The sequence below is a fragment of the Anopheles stephensi genome, chromosome 3 (assembly GCF_013141755.1).
Source record: "Anopheles stephensi strain Indian chromosome 3, UCI_ANSTEP_V1.0, whole genome shotgun sequence".
In the NCBI taxonomy this organism is placed as follows: domain Eukaryota; kingdom Metazoa; phylum Arthropoda; class Insecta; order Diptera; family Culicidae; genus Anopheles; species Anopheles stephensi.
Window position 1 is genome coordinate 16,003,312 of NC_050203.1, and position 14,326 is coordinate 16,017,637.

General features: G+C 48.4%; 2 protein-coding genes across 4 annotated transcripts; one reads left to right on the forward strand and one right to left on the reverse strand.

The window, feature by feature from the left end:
* Window positions 1-35: 35 nt before the first annotated feature.
* On the reverse strand, window positions 36-1,890 carry LOC118509911 (probable deoxyhypusine synthase). Its single transcript, XM_036051190.1, has 2 exons — window positions 1,018-1,890; window positions 36-954 (listed from the first exon to the last, which is right to left on the reverse strand). The coding sequence occupies exons 1-2, from the start codon at window positions 1,213-1,215 to the stop codon at window positions 58-60; spliced, it is 1,095 nt and encodes a 364-aa protein (XP_035907083.1). The 5' UTR covers window positions 1,216-1,890; the 3' UTR covers window positions 36-57.
* On the forward strand, window positions 1,719-14,170 carry LOC118509910 (UDP-glucose 6-dehydrogenase). 3 transcript variants are annotated; one of them, XM_036051188.1, is made up of 4 exons: window positions 1,719-1,853; window positions 5,716-6,477; window positions 11,052-12,155; window positions 12,324-14,170. In XM_036051188.1, the coding sequence occupies exons 2-4, from the start codon at window positions 6,319-6,321 to the stop codon at window positions 12,576-12,578; spliced, it is 1,518 nt and encodes a 505-aa protein (XP_035907081.1). In that variant the 5' UTR covers window positions 1,719-1,853; window positions 5,716-6,318; the 3' UTR covers window positions 12,579-14,170. The 3 variants fall into 3 exon arrangements, with proteins under 3 accessions (XP_035907081.1, XP_035907080.1, XP_035907082.1); XM_036051187.1 differs by having other exon boundaries at window positions 11,052-14,170; XM_036051189.1 differs by lacking the exon at window positions 5,716-6,477 and having other exon boundaries at window positions 1,755-1,853; window positions 11,052-14,170.
* The last annotated feature ends 156 nt before the right edge of the window (window positions 14,171-14,326 follow it).

The window sequence follows — 14,326 nt, forward strand, 5'->3', positions numbered from 1 at the left end:
AATTTAACAAAACGAGTAAACAACACATCATTTTTCCCATGTTTAATAAAAGCAGAACTAAGCGTCTGTTTTATTTTTCCGGTAATGATCTTTAACAAACGTTTCCCCGACCAGTATCGGAAACACCAGACTAGCCTCGGCGTACACCTTCACCGGTGTAGCATCCTTTTTGATTTTACCCCACGACACAGCTTCATCCGGCCGGGCCCCACTATCACTGCCATCGTACTCCGAAGCCGTGTTAATGAACACGGAATAGTCTGCCCCATTTCGCATCAGATTCGCATTACAAATGTGATGTTTTATCACACCTCCGCCAACAATGATAACACCCGACTGCACCGCCTTCACAGCCATCGTGTTGAGCCGTCGCAAATCCGACACAATATCCACCACCAGACCCGGATTCCGAAACGAGTGGAAGTACATCATATCGCCCAGACTTCCATCGGTCAGGGCGGGACTAAACACTGGGATACGATTTTTAGCCGCCCAGTAGTAAATCGACGATTCATCGTTGATTTTTTCACCCAATCTTGCGATCACTTTCGATGGCGTCCACAGCGTTCCTTTGCTCTTCTGTTCTGCTAGCAGCTCATCCAGGATTGGAATGACCCAATTTTCAAACTTGCAATAGTTTTCGTTCGGTACGAGCAGATTACCTATGCGGTTTATGCCACGTTCTCGCAGCTCACGGCCGACCAGCTCGAACGAACCGAGATACGTTGGGGCGAGACACTTGATAAGATCTTCCTCAACGCCACCGGCCGTTGTTACGATGCAGTCCACCATACGATGTTGTACCAGAAATCGAATCGTTTCTCGAACGCCAGCCGACACCATGTTTGAGGTGTAGCCTAGGAAAATGGTACAGTTTTTCTGTCGCTTTATGAATTCATCCTCTTCGTACTCGTCCAATTTGTCTTCCGGCAGTGGTAGATGGCGTGCAGAAATCTACAAAGAGCCAGACAGGATGAGAAATTGAACACCTATAAACAGCACTACTACTAAACGTACCATTTTGTTCACTTCTTCAATCGCTTTCCCAAGATTCGTCGCCTGGAACCCACTGTGGATGTACGAGCTGAACAGTTTCTCATAGCTGTAGCCTTCGTTCCAATCGTAACCGCATACTTTCGGCGTGTTTTCCGGCAGCTTGGAGCTTTCCTGCAGAACCGCTTCTTTCGCCACAGTCGGTTCTTTGCTTTGCTCCATACTTTACTCCTTATCTGGTTAAATATTAAAGTTTACCGAACACTTCGGGAACATGTGTTTCACTCTGCAATCGATTTGTTTACATCACGCCCGCAACGCGTCGCGTCGGCCAAATGTCAAACTCAAATTTGAATTGCTGAAGTGGAACAATTGAGATCCGTATTCAAAAGAATACTATCGCAATAAGAATTGCTCGTTAATGAAAGTTTGTAACTATTGTAATACATTAAAAAAGTTCCTAAAACACCACTTGCTGCTTATTTTCATACAACATTTACGCAAATAATCGCAGCGGCAAACAACCGCACCACGAGCAGCCTTCAAAGTCAGCTGACAACTGTCAGTCGAAACGTCATGTGCCACACACGCATACACACACATTCAGAGGTTGTTTCTCTCTCTCGCAGTCTAAACAAACGCGGTGGTGCGGATTTTGTGCGGGTTTCGAGTATTATTCGCGTAAGTAATTGCGAGTTTCGGGTCGGTACGGTTCGGTTTCAAAAGTGTTCCGCGTTTTCCGTGTTTTTCTGTGTAGTTAAGTGTCGAGTGCGATTTGGGCTCCGTAAAAATGCAATCCCGTCCAGTAGCGATGGTGGTGATGCAGTGAAGAATCACAGTGCACTACACATAGCTCAAAGGTAAACACAGAACGTTCCTTTTGCTGGCGCGTGACTACGAGAATGGGAAAAACCATCCCCGATTCATCTTCGCCGAACTCCGTGTCCGGATAAGATGGCCAGGGAGGAGAGACATTGTGTGATGTGAAGCAGCAAGCTTGTAACGAAAGATATTTTGCGACCTAGATTAAGCATTAGATATTCCGATATCTTCTTCCCCTGAAGAACGCACGGCGTTAGATACCGCCTATGGTTAGGGAAAATCCCCGGGAGTAGAATCTGTTCATCTAGTGGACAGCGTTGCCATGGCACGTCAGTGATAGCTCGATGGTTAGTTTCTTGGTAATGCAGTAGAGTAAATTGCTGATAAACTATACCACCCCTGCTGTTGGTGGGCAACCTGCATGCAAAGCGATAGCGAGCGGTACGCGGGAAGCAGGAAATTAAAGAAGCGGAATTATTCGCTACACCCCATCCCCCCTGCGCCCGGATGCAGCTGCCCCGCTTCCCACCCACTCATCCTCTTTTCCCGATGCAAGCATACTGCAGTGGTGTCCGGGTTCCGTTGCAATGCATATGTACAAGTGTCGGTCAGCAATTGGCGGTCATTCGTGTGGGGCAAGGCCATCCCACTACGACGAACGTGTCTCGTGGAGAGAGACCCCAAAAATAACGAACCACCCACCCTTCCATTCGCCCACCCGTCCCCCTCCTCCCTCGAGTTAGATGCGCCTAGCTACACATACACATCATCGGCTCGGCACGGTTAGACAATTGGCTACCGCCGAATGGCACGATTTCAGGCGATTCGAGAAGGTCGAATTGCTGCACCGGACCGGACAACCGACACCGGAGTCCGGGGTAGAATGCAACGGGACAGACGGGAGTGGTAGTTGACATGCAATAGCTGCGCTGTACATAAGGTTAGGTAGCTTTAACTCTACTTCTCCCATTCCGATTATGCCGAACGGGTTTTTCATGTCATTTTCTCCGGCTTGATTGCAAAACGAGAATCGAGCCCTCGCGTTCCAATCAAGAGTGAATCGATAGGGGGTTGCTCCCTGCTACAACTACTACCACTACGAGGGGGGGGGGGCATCTGCCTTATTATACCCCCCCCCCCCCCTCGTTTGCCAACGTTGTCTTCAGCCTGCCACTGGTACGGCAGGCAATGGGCCATCACTGTTCTGGTACGGCAGGCAAGATGTTCTTGAACCTTGGTGGCCTTGAAAAAACGCACCGTTGCCGTTGCAATAACTCTTCTTCCGCTTTGCCCCCTTTGAACACACACACACACAACGCCGCGTAAAATCGCGGTTACGTTTATGATTTCTCCTTCGAGAACGGCCACGCGTGTTCAAATTTACGGGATTTAATCCTTGAACCGTCCGGCCTGTACAAGACATCGTCCTTGGTTGTTTTTTTTTTATGTTGTATCATCGAAACATGCTCGTTTGTTTATTTTAATGACGAACGACGAGGCAGCGTAACATAAGTAACATTCGTTGAGGGAGCTTTTTTTAAGGCCAAGCTCAGAACATGGCTCATTTCCTGTTCATGCTTCGTGCGTTGTCTTGAGGCCAATTTTACGATACACTTGTTAATTAAGATCGCCACATTTTGCACTTTTTCTAATGAAAAAAAAAGGGTTTGTTTGTGTGTAATTGGCATTACAACAGACCGAAAGGAACAACCGATCCCTTCATAACACCGTGTCGTGTGTAAATGCTCCACATGATCTTCACCCGACACCATCCAACCGTGCTGATGAACAGCTGCGTACGCCAGACAACCACCATTATATCATCGATCCCAAAAATGCGCCAAATTTGTCGAAATAATTCACGAAACGATGCCAAAAATTCATCCGATCGCTGTTACACACGGCGAGCTTTTACCCGCTTTAAAGTAAATCAATACAGCGGAGTCGCCTTCTTAGTGTGGCACGTCAAAAAGCTCCCATCCAAGTAGCCTCCGCTTTCCATCTATCTACCGATGAAATGATTGTACGTGATCGGTGCGACACAACCTACTGCGATGCGTAAAATGTTTGATGAAACTTATGCAATCGGAAAATAATTATTCCCCAAACCGCTCAAACACTCAAGCTCCGTCCGCTCGGGAAGCTTATGCTGGTACGGTATGGGTCCGAAAACAAAACAACGCAGCACGAAAGACCCTGACCACTCCTAAGTCGTCAGGAGGAGGACCGCTTCGTCACCGATGTGTGAATTATGGATGAGGATAGCTACTACCCACTGGGTAGCGCAGCTTAATGTCTGGTGAATCCCGACGAGAAAATAAAACTTTCGTAAAGAGCGGCAGTCCGCCACACCGGAACGCCGACGATATGCTGCAACAATGGTGTGTATATCATCGGTTTTTAGTTGTTGTCTAATGCGTTATGTTTTGGTGATTGGGGAGGCAATCAATGCTTGGAAGTGTTTTTTGTGGGCAATCTAACATCAATTATCTGATATCGAATCGACTTGTTTGGGGGGTTTTATTGTCGTTCCACCTGGATTGTTGGCACGACCGGGTGTGGTGGCTAGCATGAGCTGATACAGTGAGCGTAAAAAGTGTTTGTCTAGTATGGAATTTGGCAGCAATAAGCTAAGTAAAACCGAATTTAAAGTTCGTGGAACGCGTAGAGTTAATTACCAATGACACATCTTTCACTTTAGTTGGGTAGAGTCAAATGAGGTCTCCGAGACCCTAAGCCATAAATAAACGATTAAAAGAAAAACTTTATTTGGGAGACATTTCTTCCCCCGAACCTTGAAATAATTATGTATTTTCAAGATACTGTAGCTAAAAACAAGGCTTCATTAAATTGAATCATCCAGCTCCTCACAAAGATGGATGATTGCTACTGCCTCAGCCGAATGTTTAGAGTCATTAAACGATTGAAAATGTAGAACTTCAGGAGGCCGAATTTCTGTACATCCAACATTTTCTCAATAAAGAATTCATTAAGTCTACAAGTCTCCAAGACTACAAAACCAGACTTAACTGGCTGGTAGGTAAGGATTTAGAGTGAATGCTGTTTAAGGTTTATTTTACGGCCGCACACCTTCAATATTTTCCTTTAGCATGTTTGCTAAAATTAAAATATTAAAATAGATAATTCCGCTATCAGCTAGACAAACACTTTCGGTACTAACTGTATCAGTGGATCCCAACCGTATTGACTCTCTCTCTCTCGAGTGAAGCAATCCACCCGATCCTCGGGTCGTGCTTATTGGGGAATAGTAGTAGCCGTAGTAGTAGTGGCAGTAGTAGCAACACTCATCATCACCGTGACACGCACGTTAGGCACGTTTCAGTGGGAGCCAAAAAAAAAGTACAGCAAGCCAACCAAAAAAAAAACTTTCTATTTACCTGCAAAGTTTTATGACTTGAGCATCCTCCCGGCACACACGTACCCGCGCGAGATGTACGTGTTCGTACGGGCCAACCGAAAACGCGTTGCATAATGGCTGTGTGGGTTCCGTTGGATGAAGGGATGGAGGGAAAAACAGTCACCAAACGCTATGTTATTCCCCTCTAATAAACCCAATCACCCGATGGCAGGAACGATGGTGTCGTTCAAGGACTCGAAACCCTTTTTTTTTAGCTTAAAGACACTCTTATTGGATGTGTTTCCAGGCAAATCTGGAGCATGTAGAAACTTTTCATTTTACAGCGTTTCCCCCCAGCGAATGAGACGCACCGCGGTGTGAGAGATGTGATTAAAAAGTTATGCCTTTTTGCTGTTGAGATCTTTACGACACATTCCTCCTATGCGAAGCGTTCGGGGGGGTGATGATGTGCCTTTTGTTTTCAGCGTTCTCTTTTGACCGTTCGGCGTTTTTTTTTTTGTTTTGTTTTTGCTTACTTCCAGCCTTCCGTCCTAAGATCTGCTTTACCGCACGGCCAACTCCCATCCATCCACCCGCATTGGGACGACACGCAGGAGGAGGAGTTCGCTGTTGCCAGCATCAGCAGCAGCGCCAGCCAGATCAGGCCAGCGAATAGTAGGGGGAATGGTCGCACCGGACGCACGCTTGTCGACATCAGCATTAACGGCAGCGGCAGCATCATCATCAGCGTCAGTACCATCATCGTGCCAGCCAGTCGTGGACAAGCAGTCGGGGTGATTGGTTGCGCGTTTGAATCGGGTTCCACTTTGACCCATACGCTTAGGCCCACACAACGGCCAGCAGGGGAAGCAGCAGCAGCAGCAGCAGCAGCATTGTCGCACATCACAGAACGACCAGGACCACGTGGCGTGGAGTCCATAAGCAATTGGAAGCGGTAGTAGCAGCGTGATAGCAATTCGAATGGTGATCGTGATTGAAAGCATATATCGTTTCGGCACAGTGTAAAATCGCTTGATCGTATATCGCCTTTTCTGGCCCTTGTTGTGCGTGCGTGTGTTCCGTGTGCTAGTGCGAAAAGTTTATCTCAGCACCAGAGGCAAGAAAGTCAAACGACGGGCGACAAAATGGTTATTTCGAAAATTTGCTGTATCGGTGCTGGATACGTCGGTGGGCCCACGTGCAGCGTGATGGCACTCAAGTGTCCCGATATCCAGATAACGGTCGTCGATCGTAGCACCGAACGGATAGCCCAGTGGAACTCGGACAAGCTGCCAATTTACGAGGTAAGCAGAAAGCGTATTTCGACCGTCGACCACACCAGGTTTGCGACACCCAAAAACAAACCCGTTCCTTCGTTCGTTAGTTCATCCTCGTTTCATGTGGGCGTGGGCGAAAGGGGGTTAGGAGTGGGATGGGGGGGTCCACAAAAGGTGAGGCCTAAGTTTTGCCAAATTTTCATAAGTTGGTTAAGGTCGGTTCTTCCCAAACACACGCACAGCAAGCTCCTCACCCCGTTCGCAACTCGCGAGCGATTTCACGAATCGAGGCGAAAAACAAATAAAATCAAGATCAACCGGTAAACTAAGGCGGCACACACGTTTGGCGCATTTGTAAACTTTGTGCCCAAAAGGAATTTGGAATTGGAGGGAGGGAGGAAAAACAAAACCAAAACAAAAAAAAATACAGAAACCTAACGGATATGGCATAATGCGTAATTTATGCTTATGCGATTTGGTGTGTGTCGCGCGAAGTTTGGTGAATGTGGTGGCACATGTGGCGCCCTCGCCGCGGGCACATATCGTTTTCGTTGGATTGAGGAACGATACGATAAGCTGCCGACGGCCGGATTTTACATCATTGTGGCAAACCGATTGTCCCGCTGCTATTGACTGACGACGCCGTAGTACGCTCCTCTATCATGCGCTACTGCCAAGCGTTTGATAACGGCATTCCAAATCGATTCTTACCGAACCGACTGGTGTGTTGGGATAATACTACAACGGCAGAACGACACACCCAAAAAAAAACATGTGATACATATTATCCTTCCAAGAATAATCACGATCATGTGCGGTGCGGTGCGCACAGTTCAAAGCTGTACAAATAAATTATGCTCAGCAACAGATCTTCAGTGAAGGCAAACAAATCTGTTTTTCCACCCCGCCCCACGAAAAACCCTTTTGCTGCAGGGGTAAGCGGAAGAAACAGATCTGCCAACGAGATGCCTCTCGATCTTATCGCGGCACTATGCTTTTAAAAAGCACGAACTTGCCCCGAACGGGAAGCGCTTTGACGGGGTGGCGGCATATGGTTTGGCGCGATTCCGATAGTCGGAAACGAACGCTGTTGGCAGTTTGAGGAGGTCTCGTACAGGTACGCTGCGTTTGGATGCTCACACATGAACCATGCTGATTCTTTTCTCGATTAGGGTTTATCACATAAGATAACCTTTTTTGTAGGCGAAAAGCTGGATGAGTAGTATTTGCTTTTGCTATAATGTGTGTAATTTGTAACATATTTTTTAAATGATGTAGAAGTTTTAGTGTGGGGTGATCCGGTGGCCGAGGCAATAACGGCGCCGGTCTTCACACGGCCGGACCGGGATTCAAGTCCCATCCAGAGACCGCCTCCCCGTACGCAGGGCTGACTACTTTACTATGGGTAAAATTAAGGCACAGACAGTCAGAAATGGCAGGCCGAGACCACTCGAGGTTGTAGTGCCAAGGAAGAAGAAGTCTTTCAGAATCAATGGTAGAATCAAGGGTACAATGAAGCCAAGGTAGCCAAAACATGGCAAACCAAAACCCCATGGCTTTTTGGGTCGAAAAAGATCAAAAACAATCTATCTCTTGTTTAAACCTTGATCCTTATGGATGATAAACTATAATCTTCTCCCTATTGGAAGGGGCTATGCGCAGAGGGCATTTATGCTTCCAGAATTCCTGGAAGTTTCTTGATAAAACATGGCTTTAGTTGGCTAATTCTGATCATATCTAGTAATTCGAGAGATGAAGTTTTTTTTTAATTCTTCTAAGGTCATCAAGAAGTAGCTCATAGTATATGATGTATTTGCATTCCCACCACTAAACTACGTGTACTGCTGGTGCATAGGTTGCGAATTTGCTTCATAAGATTAAGGCGGTTAATTGGCGTGCCACCTGCCAACTTAATACCGACCTAGCCAGCATACTATCATCCGACAATGTCATCCCATTTTTACACGCATCAGCAACCTGTACCGAGCGATATAAATTCAAAGCACAATAGTTTAAAGCAAACGTTAATTGGGTGAAACATGTTCAAGCTTTTGGATAAGAGTTTCAGTCCTCAAGCACGTCGTCATGCGGCCTCATGTTTATCCAATTCCAATTTATCATAAAACTACACCCAATAAACGACTAGCTCTCCTAAACAAGCCACCAACCATTTGCAGGCTAGTAAAACTCTAAATTGTCCAAGCCAAAACCACAAAGAAACATTAGCATTCCAGCATTGCAAAGCTAACAAGCACTCTGAGCAGTCTCGCTTTATCTTTGCTTCCTTGCATTGCATTTCATTGTGCATTCGGCTCATATTCTCTACCACTCGCACAGCTGCCACAAAGCATATGTTGTCGCTGTGGCCGTCGGTTGCATTCCAATGGTCCAACTCTGAGGTCCAGCCTGAGCCTCTCTGACCGTTCATCATCCTGCAATTATTGTTTTATTTTGGCCTTTTTCCTTCATTCACTCTGTACCGGTTTTTTTCTCCTTTCTTGGTGCCAAGCAAGCGGTGCCAGCGGAACGGAGAGCTTGAAAGCAAACGCGAATCAGCTTTCAATTATGTTGTCGTTTAACAAATTTACAAAACAGACAAATTACCCGTGTCCCGTGTTGGAGCTTATGTTTAATTACATTCAACAGATAAGCGTAGCATGATAGGCGGCTAATGGTGACCATTACGGCAGTGTTTAGATTGGCTACAAAGCTTCTTTTGCTACAAGAAACCGGGTCTGAGCGGAGGCACTATTTATAGCCGAGCATTATTCGTGTGCTCCTCCAGTCGAAATACTGGACTACCATACCGCCATGGGGGGAGGAGAGTGGCCTACTAATGGCTCACTTCGACAAAGTTTTCCCTCCTTTTTTCCCTCGGGGGCTCGGTTTTGGTGATAGTTTCGGGGAGTGAAGTGGAAGGAAACAATAACACGTATCAAACTCCCCGAGGGCTGGCTGTTAACTAAGACCGCAAACTCTTGAGATGCGAACCTGGGTCGAAAGAGCCGGCGGGTCTAGCCCGGTGTTTCATAATTCCGTAAAATCTATTCGAAGGTTTTCTGGAACTGGACCGGATGGAATGGGAAAGGAGTGCATCGCCTATCTAAACGTTTGTCCGGACGACCGCGGACGTCGTTACATCATCGAGAGCGTCTTAAGACGAACTGAAGCCGGTAACATGGGGAGACGGCCGCTCGTGCTCGTGGCAGCGTGTGTTTATCTTACTGCTTTGATGGATCAGCTATTCTCGGCGAAATCTACCGGTGATCGTGAGTTGGTTCACTGGTTCAATTAAAGAGCCTGGCTCCACGAAAACGGTACCAGTTCGGTGGTGTTGAATAGCAAGTAGATCGTGGTGGAAAGAATTGCTTTCTTCAGCCGGCTGGATCTTCATGATCATCAATCGATTCAAAATTCAATCCATGCGCGTGCTTGGGCCGGGGATTTCACACGTTCTCCATTTCGCGACTAAGAGAACGTCACAACTGATCAGCAATACCTAAGCGGGACACGTCATCACCACCTCGCCGCAGGGTTATTATGTATCATCGACCTGAAACTGATCGTACAATCTGTACAATGACTCACTTTGAGTGGAGCTTTGTTTGTGTCGCGATCAGTTGATCGTTGAGCAGTACCCGGTTTGAGATGTGCATCAAACATGTAAATGCCATAAGAGAGCGCACACGGGGAATGATGGAAGGTTTCGCGTGGCCATCATCTTTGCACTTTGGTAGGGATGGTAGGGATGGAATGCACAGATTCTAGAGAAAGAAAGGAATCGGAAGAGTTGTTCATAGGTGTGCGTCATACTTGGCAGACATTTAAAGAACTTTTGGGTCAGAAAATGATTGGATCAGTACGAGTGTTTCTCTCGTGGCGTATTAAAAACTCTATGAAGGGTAGAGGTTGTTCCTTGCAAGATTATTCCTCCTTTTGATGCATCCTAATTAAAGCTTCTTTAGACTGAAATTGAATCCGAGTGGCGGATCAACCTAGGAGCGGAGGAAGCCACTGCTCGGGGCCTCGTCCGTTAGGGGGGTCTTATCGACTAGGAAACTCCTGATGGCCTTGCTCTCAAACGATCCACAACTAGAGGTGCTTCAACTGCTATTCTGCTCGGGGCCTCCAAAAACTTTAATTCGCCACTTTCCGGGGTTATCCTCTCTTTGTTGGAGGGTTAAGGAAAATTAAACTCCTCTGGGAACTCACTGACTCAGGGAGTTAACGTGAGCTCTTGTTCTGGACATCCTTGGATGATCTTGGATGAAGACTCTGTGGTTAATCAAAGTAAAGTCTCCCATAGTTTGTCGAAGTAAAATTCTTATCGTTTAATGTCTGAGATAAAGGAGGTTTCTTTAGGGATACTTACCTTCAAGTTTCTGGCGAGCTCGAGTGTCAACCTCTCGATCAGGCACAAACTTAAGTCATCAAACAATGCCATTAAGACAGGACCAACTATCAAATCAAGGACGTCGGAAATGGCAAGCTAACACCATTCAAACCATACTCTCAAAGCACCTTCGAAAGTACTCGTATTAAATAAACTCTCAAATCAAATGTTTATCGTACGTTTTTCTTCTTTTTCGTAACACCTGCAGCCCGGCCTGGATGAGGTGGTCCGTCAGTGCCGCAACCGCAACCTGTTCTTCTCCACCGACATCGAGAAAGCCATCCAGGAAGCGGAGCTCATCTTCATCTCCGTTAACACGCCCACCAAAACGTACGGCAATGGGCGAGGCCGTGCGGCGGATCTGAAGTACGTCGAGGGCTGCGCCCGCATGATCGCCGAGATGTCACAGAACAGTAAGATCGTGGTGGAGAAGAGCACGGTACCGGTACGGGCGGCCGAAAGCATCATGCACATCCTCAAGGCCAACCACAAACCGGGCGTTAAGTATGACATCCTATCGAACCCGGAGTTTCTTGCCGAAGGCACGGCAGTGGAGGACCTGCTCAAGCCCGACCGTGTCCTGATCGGGGGCGAGCAAACGCCCGAAGGGCAGGCAGCGATCGAAAAGCTGTGCTGGGTGTACGAGCATTGGATCCCGAAGAAGAACATCATCACGACCAACACGTGGAGCTCGGAGTTGTCGAAGCTGGCGGCGAACGCATTCCTGGCGCAGCGCATTTCCTCCATCAACTCGCTGTCGGCCGTGTGTGAGGCGACCGGTGCGGACGTATCGGAGGTGGCCCGTGCCGTGGGGCTGGATTCACGCATTGGGCCAAAGTTTTTGCAGGCATCGGTCGGGTTCGGGGGCAGCTGCTTCCAGAAGGATATCCTCAATCTGGTGTACATCTGCGAGGGGCTCAATCTGCCCGAGGTGGCCGCCTACTGGCAGCAGGTGATCGACATGAACGATTACCAGAAGACGCGCTTCTCGCAGAAGATTATCGAGTGCCTGTTCAACACGGTCACCGACAAGCGCATCTCGATACTGGGCTTTGCGTTTAAGAAAAACACCGGCGACACGCGCGAAACGCCCGCGATTACCGTCTGCCGGACGCTGCTGGACGAGGGCGCCCAGCTGAACATCTACGATCCGAAGGTGGAACCGGAGCAGATCATTGCCGACCTGACGCACCCGAAGGTTACCGAGAGCCCGGAGCACGTGAAGCGGGCGGTGCAGATCTTTGCCGATCCGTACGATGCGGTCCGGGGCACGCATGCCCTCGTCGTGTGCACCGAATGGGATGAGTTTGTCGTATGTCATCAATGTCACCGCCACATCGCGTCGAAGCCGACGGTTGCGGGACATCCGAACCAAACCTACCACCACCTTCCGCCCCACCATCCTTCGTCAAACCACGAACCACGGTGCCCGGTCGATTCTAATACTGTACCCGTTGTCCCTTTTGCTTTCTTCCCGCAGAGTCTCAACTACGAGCGCATCTACGCGTCGATGATGAAGCCGGCGTACATCTTCGACGGGCGCAAGATACTGCCGCACGAGCGGCTCCAACAGATCGGATTCCACGTGCAGACGATCGGGAAGCGGCTGCTGCAGCAGGACAGCACCGCGCCCACTGCGCGGCCCGCCCTACCGGCGCCGGTGGTGGCCCACCATCTGACGAATGGGCATGGGCCGCTACCGGCCAACGGGGACGGCCCCAGTGCGCAGGCCTAGTAGCTCTGTTGCCTCGTAGATAGTAGTAGTAGTAGTAGTGCCGCTAGTGACATCGCTTCACCCGACGACACCGACCACCCGGACCACCGTGACCCGCGGCGCATAGCCTTCGATGCGGCCGCCGGCTGGTTGCAGTGCTTCCTGCGTATGGATTGTACCGGAGCGTCGACGAAACCACCCGCCGCCACCGCTGCCGATCGTGCGACGTCGGGTCGGCTAGCGCGACGATCGTCACCACCGCCAGCACCACCACCGACACCGCACCGCTTCCAGCTCGGTTGCCGGATCGTGCGTACCGTGCGTACCAGCGTCCAGAGTGACGCCATCCTTGGCGGTGTAACGTCCACGGTGGAAAGTCTGCTCGGGCAAAGGCCGCGCAGCAGAACGAGAAGCACACCCGGCGGCAGCACATCCGGTGACGACAACATTACGATACCACCGGAAGATAGAAAGTATTACTACTGATGATGGTTGCCGCCGCCGTTCGGGTGGGTCGGTCGGTCGTGCGTGCGTGGCAACTACTCTTCTCGAGGGGCTCTATCCTGCGCTTTCACCACCTATCATCCTCCAACTATCTTCGCTTCCTTCGTGCGCCGTTGCATTTAGGCTTAAGACGACCGTATGTGAGAGACACGACGCAGGGGCCGTACACATCACCACAGTGGTGCTTTTTCTACATTTAGGTTAGGAATGATGGCGCCATCTTCTCTCGAACGGGAGGGCGCCCAATCGAAACGAATCTATACTCAAGTAGTGCTTTCGCGTATTATCCTCTTCCCATTGTATGTATCCCTCCCTGTAGCTGCATAGACAAGGCAAGGCGAGAGATAGAGAGAGAGAGACCGCAGAAGATATTCACTACGTGTAGCGCGAACGCATTAGGATAAGCAAGACGCGACACCCGGTAGAAGGATACGTTCGAACGTACAGCCGGATTTCTTAGGACAGATCGACCGACCGACCGACAGACAGTCAGACAGACATGCTGCTACTACTACTACTACTAACGCGGTTTGTAGAGGCGCTTTTTGCTGTAGTATTTTTGCATTTCTTTACTTTTGTATGAAAATCCCATATATATTGCTAAGAACGTGTAGTATTTTTTCGTAACGTAAGAACAAAGGCAAGCACAACAGCACACACCACACAACACACAACACAGCCCCCGCAAGCATTATCGATAGTGTTTTTTTACGCCACAAGCACACACACACACACACACACACACACACACACGTAATACACACGTGCCTGCTGTCCCACGTGTGCTAGTGTTTGTTTGAAGTAACTGGTAATGGAAGGAAGGATCTACTAATTGCTTATTACTGTGCAATATAACGCAATCCCGAGGGATGTTGTGTTTTGTCCGAGACAAAACTCAATGCACTTTCTTCCCCCGACCGAATCCGAGCAAACAAACAAAGAAGAACGATTTATTATGTAGTATTGAACCATCAATCGCGTAATGGAAACACTTCGATTTAGCTAGTAACGTTGTAATACGGTTCCCCTGGAAAGCCGGGGAGTGGTGCATCACTGTACGAATTGTGAGAGTATAAAATGATAAAAATAAACGATTTAAGCCACTATTACGAAATGCTAGCAGCGAAGCTATGAAGTTGAGACATAGCTGTATACGATTGAGAAATAAAAGTAAGTAGAATTTTGATTTTTATAATGATTTTGGTTTAAAAAAGAAGCTAAAATTCACCCGTGAGAGTGGTCGTGCTTCACCACAGCAAAGGTTA